The following is a 26032-nucleotide window of genomic DNA, read 5'->3' as shown; positions in this document are numbered from 1 at the left end:
CCGTCTCGAGTTTGGATTCCAGTGATTCGCACCGCAGGGAAGCTGAGCATGACATTTTGAACAATCTGAATCACGTCTCGAGCTTGAGTTCGAATGCTTCAAATGTTAGAGATTCTGAGAGGCACGTTTTGAGTCATGCCGGCCCTTTTTCGACCTTGAATTGGGATCATTCAGATCTGAGAGAATTTGCCCTGTTTCCTAGAACTAACGAGGCCTATAATTATGCTTATAGTAGTGGTGATTATTCTGCAGCAGAACACCAGTACGCAGGTGCCATCCACTTCCAACCCGGCTGCGCTGGCACTGCAGTAGACGATAATGTATCGCTAGGTATCACGGAGTACGTTTTGCCCCCTTCTTTCGATCCCGAAAAGCTGGAAAATGACACCAGTGGGTCTTCCTCCGCAAGCACCAGCGGAAGCAGTTCTGACGCAAACACGAGCCCTGAAAACGACTCGTTGGATCTGTACAGGAAAGTCAATTACAAAAATGATGCCGATAAATACAGAAAGAGACATCTGGAACCTGGTGTTTGTGCCTCTTGCCAGATACCGGGGGGAGGGAGACCTTTGGGGAAAGGCCCCCACTCGGGCACTTGCCTTGGTTGCCTTATGGAGGGTGATAAAGGAAAGGGCAAATTATATAGAAGTCACCGCTCCCCAGACGGGAAAACAGATTTAGGTAATGGTTACCTTACTCTCCGAAGGAGAAGGAAGACTAAGAAGAGAAGGAAAATAGGAACTTCTGATAGCGGTGAAAACGATGGAGGTCACAGCGACGAAAATGAAGCAGCACTGCGCGACAGCGAAGGTTGGGTTGATAGTGAAAACCGCCGTTGGTACAGGGTTGGGAGCACAGGGCAGAGGAGGATGAAAAAGATCGCAGCAATGAAGGGTACCTCCCCTCCTCATCTTGTTCCTTTTGGTGACAAGCAAGCAAGTTATTTTCCCGACTCTGATGAAGATGTGAGATGGTCTGGTTATCAAAACAGGGACCTTCAGTCTCTAGAAAGAGGAATCGACAGGTTGAGCTGCAATTGGAATTCACCTGAGAGAGAAATTAGCATGCCCCAAGGTGATCATTATTCCCGCGGAAGAGGCATCGATAGGTCCGACTATGACCTTTATTTCGGGACAAGAGGAATAATGGGGCAACACACTGACCTTTATCCCTCAGAGAGAGGAATCGGTAGGTCAAGCAGAGACCTTTCATACCCCGAAAGAGGAATCCGCAGGACAGGCAGTGACCTTTATTACACCGAGACGAGAAATTACGCTTTCGATTCCAAGGAAAATTACGATTGGTTTGATGACCCTTACGAAAGTAGCAGGTGGGAGGAGATTAGGAAAAGGCTTTCTAAAACGTCCTCGAATAAAATGCGTAAGATCTCCGTTGATAAAGACGCACTTGATTCGTGGGAAGAAATTGACTGTCCTGATTCCCCAAATCACATCAGTAAATCTCAGGAAAATGGAGAGGAGTGTTCATTCAGGAAAACCAAAGAAAGTAATCTAAGTGACACTGTAGAAAAGCAACTTGGTTTGCCACCTTGGGCTTTCGATGACCGTAAATCCAGCTCGAGTTCATGATAATGACATAGAAAGGGAACTTTGCCAAACTGGAGAAAACTTCGGCAGTGGGTATGGTAACGATGCCATCGAGGTCGCAAGCTGTTGGAGATACTTTAAATCGGAGAAACATCACTCTGACAATGTCTTGGGGTTACAAGAAGTACCAGGAAGACCTCCGGGAGAAGCCAGAGCCGTCGATGACCAGCGAAAGGGATCGTTCCTCCCCGACGGTGGCTACAACAGCGACTTCGAAGGTGATGACTCTGATAGTGACGAGTACTACGATTTCGTCGGTGATGATGATAAAAGTCTTGGGAATAAATGTGATGATGAAAATGATAATTTAGCTGGAAAGACTCTGGATTCCCTGAGCTTTCTGAATCTGTACCGTGGCAGGCAAGATTCCAGGGACAAAGGGAAAAACACCAGTAAATATACCGTGTCCTCTTTTGTGGAGTGTCGAGGGACAAACGTTGCTGCAGAAAATGTTAACGAAACAAGGAAAAGAACCCTGGTTATGTTAGGTCCTCTGAATGACGTCGACGGAGAAAAGGTAAATTCGGAACGCGAGAAGAGGGAGGACGAGAATAATGTTCCCAGTTTAGTGCCATCATGCAACCTGCCCCCTCTTCGCCCTCATGCTTCCGTGCCTGCTACCAGTCCGTCGAGGGGTGGCACACCCTTAAATAATAACACTATTCATAGTGTCCACAACACCTCCATTAGCTCCAATTGGGACACACCCATCTACTCTGAACATGATATTTACTCACGGTACGATATGACCCTTCCCGTTCCCGTCCATACTTTTGCTAGCAGTACGTTGACCAGTCGGGGTTATGATGATAACTTTCACGAATTCCTTTCGCCGCCTGATATTAGAAATCCGTATGATGGAGGCTTTGGTATAGAAAATGGGGACACAGACAGACTGATAGTGAATATTATTCCAGAGAATCGGACCGCTATAACACCAGGGGTCCCATTTTACAGTATAAGGACAGCCTCAGCCTTGGGGTTAATTCTGGGTCTCAGCAGACCCAGTCGTATGCCGCCCAGGCTTTTGGAGATAAATATAAATATTGTAGCCATGACTGGAACAGTATATCTGCCCATAACACTTCTTCAGCAGCTTTCACTCACCAAATCTCCCCTTCTTTTAGCCGTGACAAAGGCATTTTCGACATTCATGCATCGCCTCAGACATTTTCACCCGAGGAAACTCGACTTGGTGGGGAAAGTGTCTGTCACGGGAAGAAATTCGCGGATTTTAAGAAAAGCATCAATCACGGAGTATCTCTCGAGCTAAGCGTCGACGCAGATGAAGCAGAAGGTAGTATAGATGGCAGATGCTTCGAAGCTTCTCAGCCAAGCCCTTCTCATTCCGTTGATAATGGAAGAACATATGTCAGGGGTAGTAGTAGTAGTAGTACTCCTTCAACCTCTGAGACCGTCTTGGGAACGGAAACAGCCGAGGGCCGTGTCATTAGCAATGCTGATGAGTTTCCAGACCGTCAGGAAACGAAAGGAGGCGCTAATGTTTATGATAACTCAGCGAGAATGACCGTAAGGAATTCCATTTCCCGAAATAATTCAGAGATGAAATATGAATATTCTGACAAAGGTGAACTTCCGAGTTCTCATCTATCTAAGGGCCACTCAGATGTTACCGCCAGCGAGTTACGCCTGACACACCACCTCTCTCGGCACCGTGACGACAAACGACGTAACAGTTTCGCTAATGGGAATAGCATCAGCGGTTACGCCATCGTTAGCAACCAACCAGCTGAAAACCATGCTGACAACGCTTGGCCGACCGCTACCTCTGCTGCTACAAGCGGTTACTGTCCGTTCGACCTCAGCAGCTCGAGGCACCGCCGAAACTTCCACGAGAACAGAAGGGCTGGAGAGATTGCGTCAGTCGGCAATGCTGCAGATTCCGATCTCGAGAAGTCGGGAGGTTGTGTTCCGTCTGCGCAAAATTATGAAAGAAACACGAGGCCTAATCTGTCCGACAGGAAATTTAGACCTACCCAAGATTCTGGTCATAATAATGCCTTCTCTAAAAATGAAGTACGTGATGTTTGCGTATGTCGTAAAAACAGAGAAATTAAGTTAAATAACATTGGCATCACAAATGATGCCATAACACCTGTGCATTACGGACCCGGCGTTGCAGTTCGATGCACCTGTTTGAAAGGCAGACCGAAGAGTCCGCGTAGTTTTTACGACGATATCATGTCGAGAGAGAGATTTTGGAATGCTGTTAAATCCGATAGCAACAGCCAGACACACCTCCCTCACTGGGAAAGGGGCCTTACTGAGAACGAGAACAGTGAGGAGGGTAGTCCACCAACCCAGCAATCAGACGGGGCACTGATATCCTCAACGTCACACAAATGGCTGAAGGCCATTCCTGCGTCTTGTTTGAGCCATACCCTCTGCACCCGCTATCCCCTCTACAAGAAGATAAGAAATGCCCTGTGCAAGAGCGATAACGTTTTGGCATCCACTGTGAGCAGATTGCAGGGCTCTGCACCTGTCGATGCCCAGACCGAATCCGTCGTTAATCAGAACATCAGGGAGGACGCGGGGCATTTAACGTCAGCACAGCCTATCTGCTCGCAGCCAAAGTCTATTCTAAATGGTGGTTTGACAGATGCGTCTAAGGTTACCCAAGCCTCTGCATACGAAAAGGAAGTCGATTACACGGACACCTGGTACGAAAGGAAATCTAAGTCCGATTCTTCACCTTTGGCATCGTTGCGACGAGAACCTCCGGACGGAACGGCGCATCCGGACGACCCCGTCGAGCAAAAGACACCGGCGAATAAAGAAAATAACAAAGAAAAGATCGCTCGCGATCTGAATGAGGAAAGCGACGGAATTTCGGAATATTCTGATTGTGGAGGAGGAAAAAGCTCGCCCATAAGATCGATCTCGCCACTAGAGCTCTGGGATCCCGGACCTCTGAGAGATTCGACTGAAAATCAGGACCCCCATTTTCCCGGAAACAAACTTTCAAACTCCCCAAACTCCCCGGGGAAAATAATAATCGAAACTGCGGCTCATCACCTTTGGAGAGAGCCATCGTAGACCCAGATCGAACTCGTCACGAAGAAAGCCACGCAAAATGGGCGCGCGAATCGGAAGACCGCACAGTGGAGATGAAATCGCCCATTACTCCGTCGGAACGGATGGAAAATAAACTTGCGGACCGCAGCGTGGAAACCAACCTGCCATTTGGAGGAAGCCTGGAGTTCCAGGGGCCACGCCCCCCACCGCCCATTACGGAGTCTCGCAGGCCCGCCAGAACGATTATTCCCGAGTCCCCCAACCACCAATCAACCATCCTGCTTGCGGTGGACTCCCTCCCTGCCACCCCCACCCCCGGGGACCCACAACAACAACAACAACAACAAGAAAAACAACATGAACAACAACAGCAGCCCTCCCTCATCGACCTCATGAAACTAGGTCACTATGAGGGTTACGTCACTTTGCCCATGGTGTTCAAACCCGTCCACAACATTAATCCAAATATTGATGCGGCCATATCTAGTCATGGAATCGAGTCTGCTCCGTCTAGTCATGGGGATGTCGCCGGGGCTCCCGCCGAGATCGATCCCGAGGAGGAAATCAGACAGAGCACGCAAGTACGAGTATCTCTGAGAAAGTATTGCAGGAGGAAGAAAGACGGAAGCCGGAAACTCGTCATCAAGTTCACGCTCTGTTTAGGTGATGTATTTATGAATAAATGAATGAAATATTATTATTATTATTATTATTATTATTATTATTATTATTATTATTATTATTATTATTGTGCATTTCATTGGTTTTGGGGTTCTGATGGCCGCTAAAATATATTTCTAGTATTTATTATAAATTAACCTGTTTTTGTTTGCACATGATTTCTGATATGGTATATACATATATATATATATATATATATATATATATATATATATATATATATATATATATATATATATATATATATATATATATATAAAACACCGTCTCCGTTGCAGTCCCGACATTGCAAACGCGTGAATTGCAAGTTTCTAATTTATGGGATTCTCGTTACTTATTGGTAAATGTCAGTGTTTAGAAATATCTCGAGAAAAAAGAAAAAGAAAAAGAAAAAACTGTGTTTAGATGCCTCACTGACAAACAAAAAAAATCATTATTTTTTAATCAATAATAGTTCAGGAATATATCACTGAGAGAACCAGTCATTTATATCGTTTATTTTTTAAAAAATTATGACGTCACCAAATCTGAAAATTATTTTATGTAGTTTACATCTATAGAAATATTTCCTATGGACTTACATATATATACATATATTTTAAAGTGTATATTCATTTACTTTAAAAAAATATGGCGTCATCTGCGGGAAAAAATTATATACAGATATACTTTAAACATTATGTATTCATCTGCGGGGAAAAATATTTCATAGGAATTGATATATAGATATATTTTAAGCTATATATTCATCTGCGGGAAAACTATTTCATAGGAATTGATATATAGATGTATTTTAAACTATATATTCTTCTGCGGGAAAAATATTTCATAGGAATTTATATATAGATATATTTTAAACTATGTATACTGTATATTCATCTGCGGGAAAAAATATGGCGTTTGTGATTATATATTATCAAATTTTAACATATACAGTATATTCATCTGCGGGAAAAATATTTAATAGGGATTAATATATAGATATATTTTAACTTGTATATTCATCTGCGGGAAAAATATGGCGTTTGAAATTATATATAGATATATTTTAACGTATATTCACCAGCGGGAAAAATGTCATAGGAATTTATATATAGATATATTTTAAACTATATATTCATCTGTGGGAAAAATATGTCATAGTAATTTATATATAGACATATTTTAACCTATACATTCATCTGCGGGAAAAGTATGGCGTTTGAAATTATATATAGATATATTTTAACCTATGTATTCAGCTGCGGGAAAAATATTTCTAGGAATTTATATACAGATATACTTTAAACTCTATATATTCATCTGCTACCAAATATTACGACGATGCTCCTCCTAAGTCAGGAAGGAGAGTGATCTGCTTTCCGTCACAATAGACATATTGGAGCTGCCTCCTGCTTCCTGGTAGAAAGCTGGAGGAAGAAGAATTAGAAGAAGAGGAGGAGGAGGAAGAAAATGGTCTCGGTAACATAATAAAGGCTGGCGTTACCCACTCGAACGTTGTGCGGTGAGCGAGGGGGTCAAAGGGGCGTGTTCTCAAGGAAGATCCGAAATAAGGTCATAGGTCACTCCAGAGAAGATTTCTAATATGGCGTGTATAAGATTTTTTTTTTTTTATTGTTTGCAAGAAGTTTCCTGCTCACTTTATTAGCCACTTGTTTGAAATTGTAGGAAGTTTTGTTACAGTGACTTTCTTAAGACGGAGAGAGAGAGAGAGAGAGAGAGAGAGAGATAGGGAGAGAGAGAAATAGGAATAATGTTGTTCTTTTATGAGGGAGAGAGGTTTTTGAGATAGAGAGAGGGATAGAGAAATAGAAATAATGTTCGTTTATGAGAGAGAGAGAGAGAGAGAGAGAGAGAGAGAGAGAGAGAGAGAGAGAGAGAGAGAGAGGGGCGAGAGAGAGAGAGAGAGAGAGAGGGGGTTTTGTAGGGGAGAGAGAAATAGTAATGGTGTTGCTCTTTTCAGAGAGAGAGAGAGAGAGAGAGAGAGAAATAGTAATGTTGTTGCTCTTTTATCAGAGAGAGAGAGAGAGAGAGAGAGAGAGAGAGAGGAGAGAGAGAGAGAGAGAGAGATACGATGTTGCCTTTGTTTCTGGACCATGTTTTTGCTCTTGACTTTGTTGGTCTTTGTTTAGTTTCACTGAATGGGACATGTCAAAGCAAATCGAATCTTGTCGTGACTACAGCTTTAATTTTTATATATTTTAATTTTTACAGTTTGCCCTTTCAACCTTACGTCTGTCATTTTTTTTTATTTGAAAAGGTTACAACAGTTCTGTTAGACAGTTGCTTATTTTTCCCTATTAAAAGTGAGTGGGGTGCAGGTTGTCATTTGATGTGAAAGTAGTTTTCCGTGAAAACTGATTATTTTTGTAAGAGTGAAAAATATGAATGTAAATTGATTTTTGGTAAGCAATGTTTATACTATTATTATTATTATTATTATTATTATTATTATTATTATTATTATTATTATTATTATTATTATTATTATTATTTATCCATTAACAGTTTGATATTATCTTAACTGTAATTTCTTTGAACACACTCATATTCCATCTCATGAAAACATCCATCTTTTCATGGGGGCCTTTGAAGGACAGAAAGTACTTTCGGATATTTCTCTCTCTCTCTCTCTCTCTCTCTCTCTCTCTCTCTCTCTCTCTCTCTCTCACAAAAATTCAAAAAGGTGAACTAATGTATGTGAAATTGCACTGAATCTTTGGCACATTATAAGATGAAAAAAACATTTTTGCAGGTCCCTGTTATCGCACCCTGCCGCGGCAAGGTAGTATTTTGTGTCTCATTTAATGTTGGGTTATTTAATCTTGTAAACCAGGTTTACTATCACCCGTTGAAGTGTAATGTATGCGTGGCAGGTTCAGTGGCTGTTCCTGATTTGACCTCCCCTCTCTCTGGAAAGTGCCGACCACATTTCGAAAATATAATACCTCTTTTTTTTTAATCTTTCATTAGTAAATATACATATAAAAGGAAATTGAATACGTATTATATGTAGTTTTATATGGCCATTTATGTTTTTTTGTATGTAGCTGGAGTAATTATTTAGTCAGGATATCGAATGATAAACATTCATGTCCCAACTTTAGTTTTTGATACTGTTCTGAAAGTTTTGAAGTAATATTTTGAATATTAAGATCTTGAGACTTCATTGTGTCATTATCTTTTTGCTTTTCTGTCAGATATTTTTAATTAGCTTCCATTTTGTGCTGAAACGCCTTAATTTCTCAAAACTTTTTAAACCTGTTTTGGTTAGTTAGGAAGAAATATTTCTGACTTGCATCTCTATTTATCAGAATCATACTTTACTCCTTTTGTTTTGTGAGCACATTGTTTTTGTCCTAGTATTGCATGTATGTTCAAATTCTTTCTCTCTTTTCTAGAATTTTAGAGTTTAATTTTTTTTTTATTGTAGGAAGTAATAAAATATAGTGGTGTACTTCATTGAATTCCAATCATAGGGTTTTATTGTGGACTTTTTCATAGGCATCTGTAAAACATATAATTTTTTCTTTTTCTTCTAATTCAAATCCTTCTATAGGTTATTAGTTAAAAATAAATAATGTTCCCCATTAAGGTAAATCCCTTTCTGTTGATGTTGTAACAATTTTAGTTATTTCTTTAGGTTTTGTTTTCTTTTTATTTTATGAGTGTTGTATTGCCATTAAATTGCAGTTAATTGGGTCTGTCCTATGATTAAATTGATCCCAAAGTTAAGTAAATGATGGGCATGTTATGGTGGATGTTTCTTTGTATCATCAGAATGATTGTATTCATATTTTGAATTGTTTTTGTTTTCATATCAGTTCATTCAAGATACACAGCTCCCCCTTTCTTTTTTGGTTAAGAGTATCAGAATTAAGTACAGTATTTTTAACAGCTAGCTTAGTAACAAGTCATTAGGTATTCCCAGCCTCATTCTACTGAAATTTTACTAATAATATATATATATTCTCTTTCTTCCCACTCTGATCACCATCTAACTGAAATATCTGCAATATTCATACTCTCTCTCTTTCTCTCAGAAGTTAATCGACATAATTCCCATTCGTTATTAGTAATTTTTTTTACTGACAACTTATTTTCCTCCCATTTTGTTTGGTTTTATCACAAGATTTCATTCATTGTTCATAACCGTCTGTATTATTCTGTGAAGCCGGTTTTTATGCAGTGCTCCTCATCATTCATTAACATTTGTTAAGGTGGCATCAGCACTGACAGAGTATTCAATTATGTAGCAATTCTATCTCTTCCATTACAGTACAGTATTCCTATTTATTTACCATCAAGTTTCATCTGAAATTGATAGACTTTGGGACCCATAGCCATTTTACTTTATTTTTCTCTCTTATAGTATAGTTTCAAATACTGACAAGTTGTTTTCTCTTCATAGAATGTGCAGGATGCAAGGAGGAATTGGTAGAGGGCCAGGCATTGATTGCCCTGGATCAACAGTGGCACATTTGGTGCTTCAAGTGTGCTGCCTGCAATACTGTCTTGCATGGAGAATATATGGGAAAGTGAGTACGGTATATATTTCTATTCAAGTTGTCATATTTCGTTGTTCAGTGTAATATTGCTGTATTGGTGCTTATCTTAGTTAAGGACTAACTTTTTATTGTGATGGTTTTTATAATTATTGTATAATTTTGTAGATATTTGTGCAGTGAAGGAAACTATTCTTAAATGATTTGTAGATGCCCCTTCTCCCAGTTTTTTTAATATTTTTACGTATAAGATGCATTAATGTCAGATACATTAGTGTAAAAACTAAAAAGAATGTTTCAATTCCAGCTCACCCATATTTACATCCATTCTACAGCCTTTATGCTTTCAGCATTACTGTGCCATGTTTTTCACATACTGAATACTATACTATTACTGTTAGTGATATTCTCAAATGTGATTTTAGGGATGGCTTGCCATATTGTGAAAAGGACTATCAGGCACAGTTTGGCGTCAAGTGTGCTTATTGCAATCGATTCATCAGTGGTAAGGTGCTACAAGCTGGAGACAATCATCATTTCCACCCGACTTGTGCACGCTGTACGAAGTGCGGTGATCCGTTTGGGGATGGAGAGGAGATGTATTTGCAAGGTTTGTGTTTAATGTTTACCTTAGTTCTTCTTTTGGATCTTTCCGAGACTGATTTAAACTTTTCAGGTGTCTTCAGATTTTTCAGACAGAGAATTGGAATTGAAATCTGTTTAAAGTTCGCCCTCCTGTGTTTAACTGAAGCTCTTGTTTATTTTTCTCATTGTGTCACTTGGTAGGATTCAGACCAGATGACTTATCAGTGTTGATACAGTTTCAGCAGTCAGTCCTGAGTACAGTATTAGCTGCATTCATTCATAAGCTGTTTAAAGGGACACTGTCTTAATTGCCCCATTTTGCATGTAAATGAAATAAATATATGTTAAGAGTGTATTTTAAGGAGTTACGTAAGAGCAGCAGTGATTTTCATCAACAAAAGTTGTTTCATGTAAAGCATTATGCATTCCCACATGTAAATTTGGTTGATAATAAGTGAATTTTTTGGAGGAAATTATTTTTATAATAGAGATATACATTTTATTTTTATTTTATCACACACAATGCTCACTCACATGAATTTAGCCGTCATACATGAAATAATTGTACTTCTGGACATAGTTCATAAAATATTGCATTTTTCACAGGAACGGCAATATGGCATCCTCGCTGTGGTCCAGGGCCCACTGAAAATGGTACAGTTTTAAATGGATCTATATCCAATGGTCATCACGTGAACGGAGATCAAAAAGTTGAACGAGAACGTGACTTTGATGGCTTGAGTTCTACAGCTTCAGAAACACAGGTAAGTTGACCATCTTGTACGGTTGTATCATTATTCCTTTTTTCTTGGGCCTATTATTATTTTGTAGTATTTTTATGCTTTAGTTTGGTAACAATGTTTCTACGTGAATACAATAAATTGTTTATTATCATTGAATAAAGTTCTACATGAAAGTTGAACCATAATTGATTATGTACTTCGATATAGATTCAACAACTGTTGGAAGAGAATAAGTAATATTCATGAAAGCTCCTTACTGATGAGTTTATAGTAATATCTGCATTAAAGGGCTTTTATCTAACATCTGACCATATATATTGATGAAAATAATAGCATTTGTGTGATTCTTATCCTTTGGTAATTGGTGCAATCTTTGCTATTCTGAGCTGAAAATTAAATTTAATTTCTGAATGAAAGATTGAATGGAAACTGAATGACTTCTAGTAACTTGGTAGAAATATTGTTACAGCAGGTTTTTTTAGGAAGAAAAGTATTTCTGCATCCTTTTCGTTAGTGCTTATGTGTCAAGTCTGCATCTAGATTTTATTTTTAATTTTGCTTTTCTTCATATGGTAAAAGAATGAAATTTTGCATTTATGTTTAGTAGTTCAGTACGGTTTATTTGCCAATGAACATATACTTTTGTTCAAGTGTTTTTAACCATTGCATTTTTAGGCAGGCATTCCTAAACTTCCGTATTATTTTTACTGTTTGCAACTGAATGTAATTCAATACTGATCTCTAATTCCATGAAATATTGTGTGATGTTCACTGGAAAATATCTTCAAGTCAACATTTAGTGCATCAGTATTAAAAATGTCTTAAATTTCCCTTAGCCTAGAGAATAAGATAATTAAGTAGATAGTACAATAACTTGGTTTTCATCTCAACAGTTTATCGAAACTGTAGAGTCCACGGGGAGATGGCGGCGGGTATGCCTAACGGAGAGTTATTTGCTGTATTTGATAAGATTTTTTTTTAGAAACCCTGTGACTAAGTTTTGATTTTGTATACGAATGTAGTAACTAACCCATTGATGAACTGTGACTTGTCCAGTGATTATGACGTTCCAATCCCAGTGTTTCTAGAGAGAGATAACCTTCACTTAACCTGTATCATCATCATCATCATCACTGACAGTGTCACTTCTAAAGATTAAAATGAAAAGGTATACAGAATTATTGATGCCATGCAAGTATACTAATGGGGCCCCTCCACAAGCAACACCCACGACTTTAGTTCTGTATAGAGGGCTTAGCTTTTGTGAGTTTTTATCTTGGCAGTCAAAAATTTTATTTTGAATTGAAGCAAACATGCTACTGAGTTGCATAATTTTGTAGATGTAATTTAGACATTCAATAATAACTGGTTGGTTACCTCATTTTAACAGCTTTGTAGCATTGCACTGCAAGTGTAGCTGCATTTTATTTTTGTACTCGTCTCACATCCACTTACATAGGAAGGAAACCACTCACTCATTGTTCTTTTGTGTAAAGCAACACAATTCACTGTCCCTCAAGCAAACTCCCTAGTTTACTGTACACACCGTTCATGTTTAGAATAGTTTCAGTATGGGGATTCTTAATTCAGTTAAGTACCGCACTTGGGGAACTCTGTACCAATTAAGCATTAAGCCCCCCTAGCTCAGTCACATTTTCATTTGGTCTTTAGTTAATAATTTAGCATTTTACCTTTGGTTATATTCCTGTAATATATTAATGCAAGCCCTTTACAGTGTTTGAGGTTAATAAGATATCAATTGTGCTTGAGTTAGCAGTAAAATTTTTTCATAGCCATGGAACACACATTATCTTCTAATTAAAACAGGAACACTTTTACAACACATTTTTGTTTTAACATGAATCTGACTCTATGTTGGTTTATGTCACATAGGTTAACCCTCATACTGACAGGTACACACTTCTTGTGCTTCAGGGCTTCTTGCATTGTCAGTGTAGTTTTTAAGATTTTGTTTCAATTTTTTTGTCTTTATTATTATTGTTTTAGCAGCATGCTAAGGTGTTACAAAGATGCCTGTATGTATTTGCATGCTTAGATTCATTTTTGTTTTGTTAACAATTTTTTTTCAGTTTTCTCGTTCCCGCACGCCAAGTCTTAATGGATCCTTCCGCTCCTATAGTCCCTATAACAGCCTGAGCAGGAAGGTGCGTTTCCAGTTTGCTTTTCTTTTCCTGTATTTATATAGTTGGTTTATTTACAGCTGTTAGTGTCAGTTAAGATGCTCTATAGATGAGTAAGGTAAGGATATTGTTACAGTATTTAGTTTTAGAAATATTATTAGTCTTAAATTGTTTAGTGTGTGTCAAAGAAAATTTCCATTTCCTGAAATTGCAGATTTTTTTTAGTCAAGGTGTCTGAACATGAATAATATTCAAAACACCAAAGTAAGGTAGAAAAACCTTATATCCCTACAAAAGAGATAATGTCAAATAAGAAACGTTTTCAGGAGCATAGACTCAAGGAAAGAAAATTGGTGATTGGTCAGAGAGCTTGAAAAGCTAGTTTTTTAATGACTAATGTTAGGATGGACTGAAACTCACCAAATACATCTCTGTGGAAATTTAATCACAGATATTCCACTTCTAGAGGCTTGGAAGGTGTTTGTATACTATTAATGTTAAGTTCAGAGTAACTTTCCCTTCTTTAATGTTGCCATTTTGCAGTGTTACACAGCAATGAATCAGGAAAAGTGCTGAAAATCTTGAGAACGTTACCAGAAATTTTTATCCAAATTTGATTTTTACACATCAGTGCTTATTACTCAAGCTCAGCAATTGGGGGTCCTATGGGAGTTGCAGGTGTCCATTTTGTACAGATAATTTCATCTTGAAGCTGACAGACAAAACCAGTACCACAGCATTATATTTCCCATGTATAGTGTTACTACTATCTAATATTGAGATAGTGAATAGGCCATAGGTGTGATTAAAAGAAAATTATCACTGCCATTTGAGTTCAGATTTCTGTGTGAGAGTTTATTTGGAATGAATATAAAAGTTTCGGGAGCAGCTCACCTAATGCAGATGCCAAAAAGAAAAAGGCTAGATTTTGTATAATTTGTGTGGGTAACGGTAAATAAGAATACCCACATTCACACAGTTAATTAATACATAGACTAGGTCATCAGTCTGTACAGTATTATGAAAAAGGTTGTCCTAAGTTGATGAAATGTTGAAAATTCTGTGCTGAACTATGCATGCATAAGGGTTTGAAAACTCATCATAACTGCTTAACCATTTCTCAGTTGTATCAGTAAAACTGTTTCTAGAAAAGTTGGGTATTAGCCAACATCTTGTAAACTACTCACACGTAGAAGACCAATCTCAGGAATCTTTGTTACCAGTTACAGTTGAACAATAAGAAGAATAAAAAGGTTTACAGTAAGAGGCTTGTGAATACAAGATAGAAATTCATGTCATTAAACAAGATCATTTGTGACTACTTTTATTGGTATTAAGGTGGCATTCTGATGTATGTTTGGATTTGTCCCCATCGTGAAGAAAATTCTCAGGGTGACACAGGATTTTAAATAAAGCCTAAAGATTTTACCTTATTCAATATACAGTCCTGCAAAGAGAAGACACTGCCCAAGTCTTCATTGAATGATAATGTTGATGGGTTTCAGTTACTATGAAGAACCACTACACAAGGGAGTCATGAGCTATTATCTGTTAATTTTAAGCAACTACAGTTGAAACAAAAACTGCAGTGTAAGGAATGTAATGTATAGGTAGAAGTATACTGTTTCCTTACACTAGTAAACTTCCCAATGCTTTAACTCTGATGGAAATTTCATGGGTAGGAATATTTTTAGTACACAAAGTAAGATTTAGGAAGCTTTTCCATTTTAGTTGTAATTTGTCTTAAAAATAAACCAAAAATAGAACACAACATTCTCATTTTTTCATGATAATTACATCACATAAGTCAGTAGAACCTGTAATATTAGTAAGACAGCAACATAGAAATTCTAAATGTAAATGGAAAATCCATGCAGTATCTTCATTTATCTTAATTTTCATATAATTGGCATACATGTGAAATATTACATAATACATACGTATAAGGTATCCAGTAATGAGAATTAGCAATATCTAAAGATGAATATAGTACTTAAGAAAAAAAGTCAGTTCCATTTTATGTAAAGTCATAACAGTAGCTAAGGGTAACAAAAAGCATTCTAGGAAATTTCTCTTAAAATGGTTTTATAGCATAGTTTTAAACTGCTTTTTTGGTGTCCCTCTAATGGTGGGGCATCAGAAAATGTTCTAGCCCCAGTAGTATATAGTATAGAAAAAATGTTCTAAATTGAAGCTAAGGAACAATCTGTAGAAGAGCTAAAAATACCCAAAGTTCACCAACAGGAGTTCAAAGCAAACTACATTTCAGTATAGTATTGCATACATTGTTGTCAGATCTTGAAAACTTATGCAAGGAATTGGCTTGTTTCATGACTTAAATTGTGTTTGCGTTTAGGTTTGTTTTATTGATCTCAGAGATATTTACAAATTACTGCATTATGTAATTACTTAATTTTTTCACTTTTAATTTAGAAAACTTTAAGAAGGAAAGTCTCAGACATAATTGATATGAAACAAAATTGATATGAAACAAAAACCATGGTCGGATAATTTCTGTACTGTATTGTGGTTACAGCTAAGTATAATGTGCTTGTAGAAATATAGTAAAGCCTATATATTTCCACAGTTCTCGGGTCCTTATCGCACATGCTCGCCTGGTTTGATATTGCGCGAGTACAAATCTTCACAAAGTCCTGTTGATATAACGCGTATCTACACATACTCATATCTTACTGCCGAACCTTCACAAGGTTATCTCAAGCGTCCATTGGACCCATATGACCGTCCTCCACCCAAATCTCCACACTTCCACCGTCCGCCTCGTAAGTTTTATAGTTAACTGGGTGTTTCAGTTGCTTCTTACATATTTTCATGCTACTGATATTGGAACACCAGTGTAAATATCTAAAATTATTCATGATAAAAGAATTTTATGTTAACTTAAAAATTTAGTTTCTTGTACAGTGTACAGTATATACATTATATGATTCCATATAGTCATTCAGTCATTGGATGCGCTATTGTATAATATTTTTTTCTCTTTTCATATTCTTTAAAGTGAATGAATTTTGGGAAATTTTCCTTTTCATTCTGCAAGAAATTATAATTGAAACGAAAGAAAAACTTGGATTATGTCCTGTTACATTTCTTACCTTTCAGCTGATTGTAGAAAACTATCACTTCCCAAGACGAATAGTAGATTAGGCATGCGAGTTTTAGTGGATCAAATGCAGACAGAAACACCTCGACCAAAGTCTCCTCATATGAATAATGAGGAGCCTATCGCACTATCACATTATCCAGGAGGACGGAAACCGCCAAGTGGAGATGTTTCACGAATAGAAAGAGATGATTTCCCTGCACCTCCTTACCCTTATACAGATCCAGGTATGAATTTTAGAAAGCCTTCGAGTGCAGTACAGGTACAGATAAATTTCTATCCCTGTGCTTGGGTGGTGCCTGAATATCTTCCAGTGAAGTCTACTTTCTTAAGGGCCATTCACCAGTATACAAAGTGATATCATACAAAAAAGATATTAGCTTTATGCCTTAACAAAGTCTTATAACTCTGCAACCAGAAGTCATTTAGCTCATCTGCTATCATATTATTGTTTTACAGAAATGTCATACTGGTATATGAGTTGGTCTGAGACATCTCAAGACCTATTGGTTAATCATCATGCAATTTGCTGAAATGACTTTGCAGTTGTGCTTATTTCTGTAAGGTTTAGGGTACTGTGTTGTTGAAATGTGTGCAAAACATACATTCAGAAAATTTAATGACCATAACAGAAGTTTGTAAATTGAAATGTAAATCCATTTAATATATAAATTGTGCCATTTATCTTGCTTTTGCAGTTTTGTAATTGTGTGTTTTGCATTCTTGTTCAGAAGCCAGGGTTAACTTTTGTATACAATGCATATGTTTCCATGGGCTTGGGCTTTTCATATACATGGGTTTACTGCATACTGCTCTAAAGTTATAAAAACTGAGCAGTGCATTGAAATTCAGCTGCGTAATTATACCATACATGTTATTTTGTATGTGGCTTTTACTCCTTGTTTTCACTTAATACTGTGCAGGTGTAAATGTTCTGGGCCTGAAAATGTTTGGGTATTTATTATTCAACCAGTAAATTTGTTCATTACTAGGATGATAGAGATTTATCTGTACAAAACCCTGGTGCGTAAAGGGAATTGCATGTTCCTGTGTCTCAGATTCTCATTATAAAACATAAACTCCTGTCGCATAGTATACAGTAAATGTGTTTCTAATTGTCATAGTCCCTTTTTTCTGATACTTCAAGTTTTATGAACCTGTGATGGGAAGTCCTGTAGGCATTATAGTCTTCATGTAAGGCATTTGGTCTATTTCAAGTGTTTTCCTTTTCATGGTACTTTTTTCATGATATTTACACTTTTAAATTAACTTTTATCTTTTGTTAAGTCTTTGTGGTATTGCTGTGCATCTTTATTCCATAGCATTCCTCCACCTCTTAATTCTTTATGAAGTGAACAGAGGTACATGATCAGGAGAGGGTAAAGTTTAAGGTGATATAAATTTTAGAAGTAATAAGCAGCAGGTTAGATACCCATGCTTGAAAAAAATTGATAGTATATGAAGAACATTGAAATGTTTACAGTATATACCCTTGCATCATAAATGGTCAGTTCCAACTATTGTATACTTTGTTTAGTTAGTTTCTTGTGCCAATATTAGTAAATGTTGATGGTGGTTTTCTTGCAATTATTAGCTTATAAAGTTTGACTGTTAAAAAGCTAACATTTTTTAAAAATTAAGGAAGATCAAGCAACTAATTTTTTAATTTGTTTGCTGTGCATATAAAAAGGCTTTTTGAGAAATGAAAAGTTGATTGAATATAAGATTTAGGTCATTACAAATGATCTTTAGTGACAGTTTATTGCTATTATCCATTGATGTTGCCTTAATGTGTTACTGCATTGTCTGTGAAATACTCTAGGATTATAGTTTACATGCTGTAAAAGTATAGCATTTTTCTCTTGAGACATACATGATTTTAAGTAAGAGTATCATGGCACCTCTATTCACATTCATAGGTAGACTAGATGAGCTTAATTTGTTCATTTTTATCAACTTATTCTACTATATAGCAAGTACTGTTATAATTGTATGAGAAATGTGCTCTGCATTAAGTATTGAAGTAGTGTACCCTTGAGTTGTTCATTTCATTGTTTTTTAAGTTGACAAAGAATGTTTGTGGCATTTGTGGGAAGTAACTGTCAAGCTAGAAAAAAAATGGTGTTTTTGTCAGTGCCTCCTAAATGGGATTCATTTCTGTACAACCCCATTGCTCATACATGCCCAAATTTGTGGTCATCTACGTCCCCCAAACACTTTTGTCTGGCAGACAGAGGAGATCTGTAGTAGCATGGTGCATGCACCACCTGTTTGCCATCTCTTCTCTTTTATCCAATGCTAGTAACTTGGAGGACAGTTTGCTGTGTCCAGTGATGGTATTTGGTCAATATTTTATTATTATTATTCAGTAGATGAGACCTGTTCTTATGGAACAAGCCCATGGGGGCCATTGACTTGAAATTCAAGCTTCCAAGGAATATGATGTTCATTAGGAAGAATTAAGAGGAAGTAAAGTGAAATACAGAAAGAAGAGATCCCACTTATCAAAAAAACAATAGTAAATAGATAAATAGAAAGAAAAGTATTAAAATGCAAGAAGAATAGTATTATGGTAATAATGCATTACATTTTCCCTTGAACTTCTGAAGTTCCAATTGCACAACATCCTCTGGGAGGCTGTTCCACAGTCCAACAGTGTGAGAAGAAGTTCCTAGAGAAGATACCACCAGGTTTAAGAACATGGTCACATGCTGACTCAGCCAGGTCTTTCTCAGAATTTCAGTAACGTGTCAGAGGGCAAAGTTCCAGCTCATGAAACCATAGCCCTTTCTAATTCTTTTGTTATTAAACTTAAATGAGATTTAAATGCTCTTTTAAATACTGTATAGGTACCTGGAGTTGTCAGTCTGGTATTTAAAATTGCTACCTTTGGGATTTAATGCACAAGTGGATGGGTGCATTTTCTTTAGAACTGATAGTATCAGCAGGCCAAGTTTTACCATTTTGGTGAAGGCCTTGGGGGAATTACCTTCCTTTTCTTCATAATTCTCTCAACTCATCCATTCATATATGCAGCATAGAAATAAGGAATTCAGCATTTAATAGCCTTTATGTTTCACATATATGGTAAATGACCTCATTTTGCTGATTCAGTTGACAGCTATGCAGGTATAAGTGCCTTACTTTACATTCTGTAGTGAGGCGGGTAATTGATAGGTATCTGTGGCTCCAGATGGTACATAGCAGTGCTACTGCCATACTGATCTTGTTTCTGTTATACAAGAGAGTCCAGTGTCTGAGGACATTTGAAGACCACACATTTGGGCATATGTATGTGATGAGTGTATTTAAAACAATTTTTTTTAATGAAAATTTCATTGCAGTATACTAATTCAAGGGTCATCTGCACACATTTTCTCACACTAATAACAGTACTTAGCATATTGTGTGGTAACTTAGAAGTAGTTTACTCCCTGGAGCTACTGCAGTAATTTGGCTATCCTACAACCCTCACCCTTGTTCCCAAGATGCATCTCAGCCGCAGCAGTCCGTATTTTGTGTTGCTTTAAGTTCTTTTTTGTTGAACTAACCTGTGAATGTGTGCGGCCGTGGCCTCACTGGCAGATGTTTCAGAACGACGGCGGAGATGGTCAGGGAGTACGAAAGCAGTCAGCATTGATGAAACAGACGAAGCTACAGAATTAGAAGATGACGAAACTTTATTGGAAGACCCGAAGTTGAAGGTACTTGGGACTCAGCTAATTTTTTTTATTTGACAATAAACACATGTGTTTATAGTACAGTACAGTAGTGTGATTTCCAGTGATCACTGTTCATTATAATCTTTATTTTGTTGCAATGGATTGAATGAGTAGACATGACACACATTTAATAAATGCAGAGATTTAAGGTTGGTCTTAAAATCCACTTCATACAAATACTAGAGGTGACTATACATTTTTTCATATTGATTTGGCTATTCTTGCATGGTTAACCTCTTCTAGTTAGATTCTAAACTATATTTCTTTCAACGTCTCACAGAAGGAAGAAGCGGAACTTAGTAAAATAGCAACTGGCATTGGCAAAGTTTTCCTACAGCAAGTAAAAGAGAGAGAAAAGATTAGAGCATGGAAGGCTACACATTTAGACCCACGAAATGCTTCACGTTCACCAGCAGCAGATCGTGAACCAGGCAATAAATTGCGTTTTGGAACATCTCTCAATGCTTGTAAGTGTGAATGGTACTGTGTCTGAGATCACAGTTCTCTATATTATTAATCGTTACATATGCCAAAGACTGATGACAAAGGTCATATTAAGTGCTAAGCTGTAAGTAATTACAGTATTACAGAATTGTTGTTAACAATGCAATTCCACAAATTCATATATTTTTGCAATTTAAATCACTCAGTATAAAGTTGCAAACAAAGATCTGTGCTGCGTATTGCTGCATAGTTTTGTTGTATAACCACTTAAATTCTGTTGGAAATCTGGAATACTGTCATTGGTCATATAACGAATTAAGTGTAAAGGTGTGTGGGGCTCACATAAGCATTGTTGACAGCACCTTCCCGAATGACAGACCACAATCGACCCTGGGGGCCAGAGGATGATGAATTTGATAGGGGCTCATCGTATCGATGTTCTACTGGGCGATCCTCTGCTACTATACCTTCCTACAACGGTATGTAGGCAAAAGGTTATTTAAATTTTAGTTTTTAGGAAATGCAGTACAAGAAATGTAATTATTAGATATTTTTAGTGAAGTTCATGTTATTATAAGGAATATTTATATTTGTTTCAATATAAGTTAGTCAGCCAATAAACCATGTTGTCACGTGTCTTGCTTTCAGAGAAAAAATTGATAATTATTTTGGTTTATTTATAAAAGTGTATCAAGTTCATGTGTCAGTATAAGATCATCATTTGTAAGTTATCGTACCAGAGGTTTTGAATAATGTGATGGGTTCATGAGAAAAAATGTGCAATAATGCCACCATTGTGGATGGTTACCTTTTCCTAGTGTAACAAGTACAGCAAGTTTTTAAACTATGATGTTTTTAGACAGGAAGATGTTAGTTTTAATACCTTGTTATTGATTCATCACAGTTAACTAGGCAGATCACTTATAATTCAGATTTGTTCCATGGCAGTGCCATTACTTAAATAAAGCCCCACATTCGTGGCCTTCGCATGTACAAGACTTTGTAATCTTCTGTTTAAGAGACAGAGAAAGAGCAGTAGTAGAACTGCACATGCACCACATACAACAGGTACCTGCCTCACTCTTCGTGTGTTGGTAACACCATGAACAGCCAAGCAGAATTCCCAAAATATTTAATTACTATTTCTCCTATTCATATTATCTTTATTCCATCTCCCTTTCACCTCGCTTTTCCCATTAGGTGATTATAATTTATAATTTTTAACAGATAGGTAATATTTGCTGGAGTCAGCCTCCTAATTTGTATTGTATGATTCAGTATGAGGTTTCGTTATTTGTACAGTAATTGTTTAGCAAATGTGTTTGCCATTTTTATAGTAATTAAATCTCAGTTGCTGCTTCCACTGCAGTTCCTTTGTGCTTTGTTTTATACCAGTCTTCTGCATTATCAAGCAATTTTGTGTTATATTTCTCTCTCTTGAATTGCTATTTGGGCTGTATACAAGTAACTGTTTTTATAAAACAATTTTTTTATTCAACCCATTTTCTAATGTATCAAAGTGTCATCCTCCAAGCATAAATAACCTCACAACTAACATTCCTGAGTACACAAAAAGCAAGGCAGTTACCTGTTGCGAATCCAAGTGGTTCATGTTCAGTATACTGTATATTATTTCTCTTTTTCTTTCTCTTAGACTGGCAGAGTCTGTGACATTCAAAGGCTATGAATGTCAGTCTGCATATGAGTGATTGGTGTGTTCAGAATATTTATGAGAACTTTTTTTGTCAGTTTCTGTTCATAATTAAGAACATGTTTGAAGACATGAAATGATAAGGTCAAATGGAAATGCCATATACAGTTTGTTGGTTTACAAGATTGCACTGGGCTCATATTTCAGTTTTAATTTGAAAGGTTCTTGGAAGAATGCTTTCCTTTATATATGAGACAATTGTGGGGTAATTGCTTAATCACTTGAAGTACAGTACTGTAATTATTGTAAAGCGGGTTAGTTCAGTATTATTGTAGTATTTTTAATTTTGTTACAATCGGGCAGTTACATGTATTTGACTTGTTTTTCAAGTTCTGTGATATTGTTTATTGTTGGTTACATCTTTAAAGTACGTCAATAGATATTATTTTATGTTTTTAATTAACGTAGCCTTGTACCCACAAAATGTATATATTAAGATTACATTGTGCCTTTGAGGGATTAACATTACAGCAAAAAAATCTCTCTGATGTTCAGTATATGAAATGGTAGAGTGTATTATTACTAATATAATTACTGGTATGGTTTTTTTTTTCATATACTTGCTGTACTTGATGTATTTCCTATTCCATCCTTCAGACCTTTCCTAAATTGCCTAATGCATTTTATTCCTTCAGTATAAATTATAACAAGTCATCAGTTTTATTTATGTAGTACTGTTTACGTTGTGCTGTGATTTAGAATGTCTGCATGTTTTCGAACTAATACTTAATTAATTTTGATACGTATGTTTTATTCATTGTCTTGGAGCATTGATTCCACTGCAGATTATGCAAAATAGGCTATCAGGAAACCTTTTATCAAATTTATTTGCTTTGTACCACAGTATATAGGTTAAACTTGGTGACTTGTGTAAAACTTGGTCAAGGGTGGTGTACATAAAGAAACAGTTTCTTATTTCTTAAAATTCTGTTAATGTCAGAATGTTCAAATGTCTGTTTGTAAGGTGCTTTGGGAATAATTCTTCAGAAGGTTTTACTTTAGTTTCTGATGACAAGGTGAAAGGTGTCATATTAATTTGTATATTTAGTACACAAGAAATGAATTAATAAAATACAAGAGCATCCAGATTTTGATTAAAGCAATATCTCGCTAATCTTATTCTTTTTTCTTTGTAAGGGGAACATTGCCCATCACACAAATGCATATTTAACAAATTTTTTGCCAATATGCCCACCATAACCTTTAGTCAGAAGTTAAGCATAAATTGAAGGAATGGTATGCCACAATAAAAACAAGAAAAAAAAAAATCTCCCAAATACTTTCAGTAGAGTGTCTCCTCAACTTATCAGGTTCTTCTAGTGTCTGGCCTTATGATAAATGGCAAACTCTGATAAGTGGTAGATCCTGTGGTTTAGTTTACAGTTAAACATACAAGATATCTCATGGCTAACAGTAATTCTGTTCAATTTAAGCTGACCTAAACATTGCATTTGTCCTTTAGTTTAAGAGATTTAACAGTTAAACTTGCTAAAAACGTCGTAACAGTATCGCTGATAATTAATAGTTTGAAAAAATAGAGGCCTGATAAGTTGATGGGGTACTGTAATAAAAAACAAAATAGGTTGGTATGATGGGTGGTTATACTGCATTGCCAGTAGATGAATTACAGCTGTCACAGATGGTGTATGAGTTTTTCATTCATTTTATCGTCTTTTGGTTAATTACATTAATCATGGATTTTTTCAAGACTTCTGTGATACAGTATACACAAGTGTTCAATTAGTTTGCTATGTTTACAATGTTAGTGACTACACTATTACTCAGGATTGGATGTTTATACAGAGGTTTATGGTATTACAGTATATTCATGCTATGGTCACAGTGAATATTCACGTTTGTTTACAAGGGTGGTTGTCTGAAGTTGGATGGATTAATTTTTTTGTTGCAGTGTTCTAAGTTATATATGCATAGCCATTTTAATATCATTAGTAATGCACGTTTTAGGTTACTGTTCTTTTAGGTGTGTCTGTTTACTTCATGCTTCAAAAATTTTATCTCTTGAATGGTTTGCTAGATTCAGGTTGTAGGTGGCGAGTTCTTTGCTTGTTTCAATAACCATGCTAAAGAAATTGTTTATTTTCTTATGATTTGTCTTCAGTTTTTGCATAATGATTAGGCCAGTTCTTACCACAATGTATTAGAGGGCAGCCAATTATTTTTCTTTGCGATATGAAGCATATTAGCTGAACACTCATAATGGGAAAGGCAGTCTTACTATTGCACAGCTTTTGTTTTATTTTACTTTTATAATTGGCTGGTCTCGGCATTTTTTGTATAATTTATGTTTTTGCATGTTTCTTACTGACCTAGTTATTTTGTTTTCTCCCTCCTTCCCCCGCCACCTCTCCTTATATATGTTGTCGTCTGCCTGTTGATCCTCCACCCTAACCTCATCCAAATGCCTTTGCTATGACCATCTTACTTTGACAATACCCTTTTATATATATTGAATTGGTGATGGACATTGTAATGATATTTGTACATTTTTAAAATATCGGTATATTTTGGTTACGGTTCATGGATTTTAACCTGATGGTTTGGATGATTAAAAATTCATCCTTTGTTGTATCCTAATTATGATATCCTGACTGACAAACTTCCTGACCATATGTAATCAATTGCCCCAATGATGAAATCATTAACCTGGACATTGCCCAAATCCAAAATGGAACATGACCCAACTTCCTGAATCCACAAATCCTGTAACTAACCTCATGGTTGAACCCTCTGAATCCTCTATCCTTATAACTGTTATTCCTTGTCCCAAATCCCAATTGCCTTACCCTATAGTTGTATCAGCCCTCCGAGGGGAACCTAAACCGGGTTATGGACTCAAGTCGTCCACTCTACCCGCAGCCGGACGCAATGGTGGCTCTGCTGGATTAATCGTGAGTAATTATACATGCTGAAGATTTGGTTAGATGTACTTTCTTCCTTCACTTTCAACTTGCATTGCATGGAGGGACAGTTTTCTTCATGAGAATGGCATTGGGTCCTTTTCTTTCCAAACAATGGACTCTTCTTGCGTACATCAATCTAAGCTTGTAGAAAAGCAAATGAGTCTACTTTCATTCAGGTGAATGAGAGTGTTTTTTTAATATTATGTATTTCTACGTCTGGTAACCAAATTCATTAGGCTTATCTTATGAAAGAACTGTCCTCCTTGCTGTGCAGTTACCATAACTGGGAGATTGTTTACTGACTTTTGCTGGCCTTTTATGGCCCTCCAGTTGTGAGCTCCCTCAGGCAACCTCCCAAGCCTGGATACGGTTTCTCACCACGCAACACCTTCTACCGTCAAGGTCTTGGATCAATTTCTGCGCTTCATGTAAGTCACTGCTTTTACACGCTTATTGCATCAAACTCTTTTCTAATTCACGTAATCAGTTTGTTGTTATTATTGCTACCATTTACTTATGCAATTTTGCAATACTGTACTGTAGTTTTAGTCAACTTACTCTGCAAAACAACACCATTTATCACTTTTTTTTGTGACAATCAAGAGCTCAGCAATTTTTTTTATGTAACGCTGTAGCAATTTTTTGTAAGAAACCAGTACATGTACTATTAACCATGCATGCAATGCTTCATTGAATTTGTTCTTTTTATTTGTTAGTATAGCTGTCACATAACACCTCCCAAAATTTATTTTTTCATTCTTTATGAAACAAAAATTTGTCCTTTAAATATTAACAGTGGTAGCTATGCAAGT

At 36.6% G+C, this 26032-nt stretch overlaps 1 protein-coding gene across 50 annotated transcripts in view; it reads left to right on the top strand.

Annotated features, from left to right (window-relative positions):
* The window catches only part of LOC136830697 (actin-binding LIM protein 2-like), a 634275-nt gene that overhangs the window by 588977 nt on the left and 19266 nt on the right, over window positions 1–26032 (top strand). For 3 of the 50 annotated variants that reach the window (XR_010850721.1, XM_067090443.1, XM_067090433.1), the window contains exons 6-15: window positions 9739–9865; window positions 10258–10442; window positions 11024–11181; window positions 12054–12092; window positions 15889–16084; window positions 16422–16649; window positions 20017–20126; window positions 20425–20611; window positions 20966–21067; window positions 25551–25648. Coding sequence is in view for 44 of the 50 variants with exons in the window: in XM_067090443.1 (XP_066946544.1) it covers window positions 9739–9865; window positions 10258–10442; window positions 11024–11181; window positions 12054–12092; window positions 15889–16084; window positions 16422–16649; window positions 20017–20126; window positions 20425–20611; window positions 20966–21067; window positions 25551–25648 (1430 nt within the window). In the remaining 6 variants the exon portion in view is untranslated. Of the gene's footprint in view, window positions 1–9738; window positions 9866–10257; window positions 10443–11023; window positions 11182–12053; window positions 12093–13250; window positions 13326–15888; window positions 16085–16421; window positions 16650–20007; window positions 20127–20424; window positions 20612–20947; window positions 21068–25110; window positions 25209–25550; window positions 25649–26032 lie in introns of all 50 variants that reach the window. The other 47 variants (XR_010850720.1, XM_067090441.1, XM_067090432.1 and 44 more) reach the window with 24 other exon arrangements.

This window comes from Macrobrachium rosenbergii, chromosome 47, assembly GCF_040412425.1.
Source record: "Macrobrachium rosenbergii isolate ZJJX-2024 chromosome 47, ASM4041242v1, whole genome shotgun sequence".
NCBI classification, from domain to species: domain Eukaryota; kingdom Metazoa; phylum Arthropoda; class Malacostraca; order Decapoda; family Palaemonidae; genus Macrobrachium; species Macrobrachium rosenbergii.
The sequence above is the reverse complement of the archived record's forward strand: the minus strand, read 5'-3'. Positions and strand labels throughout refer to the sequence as shown.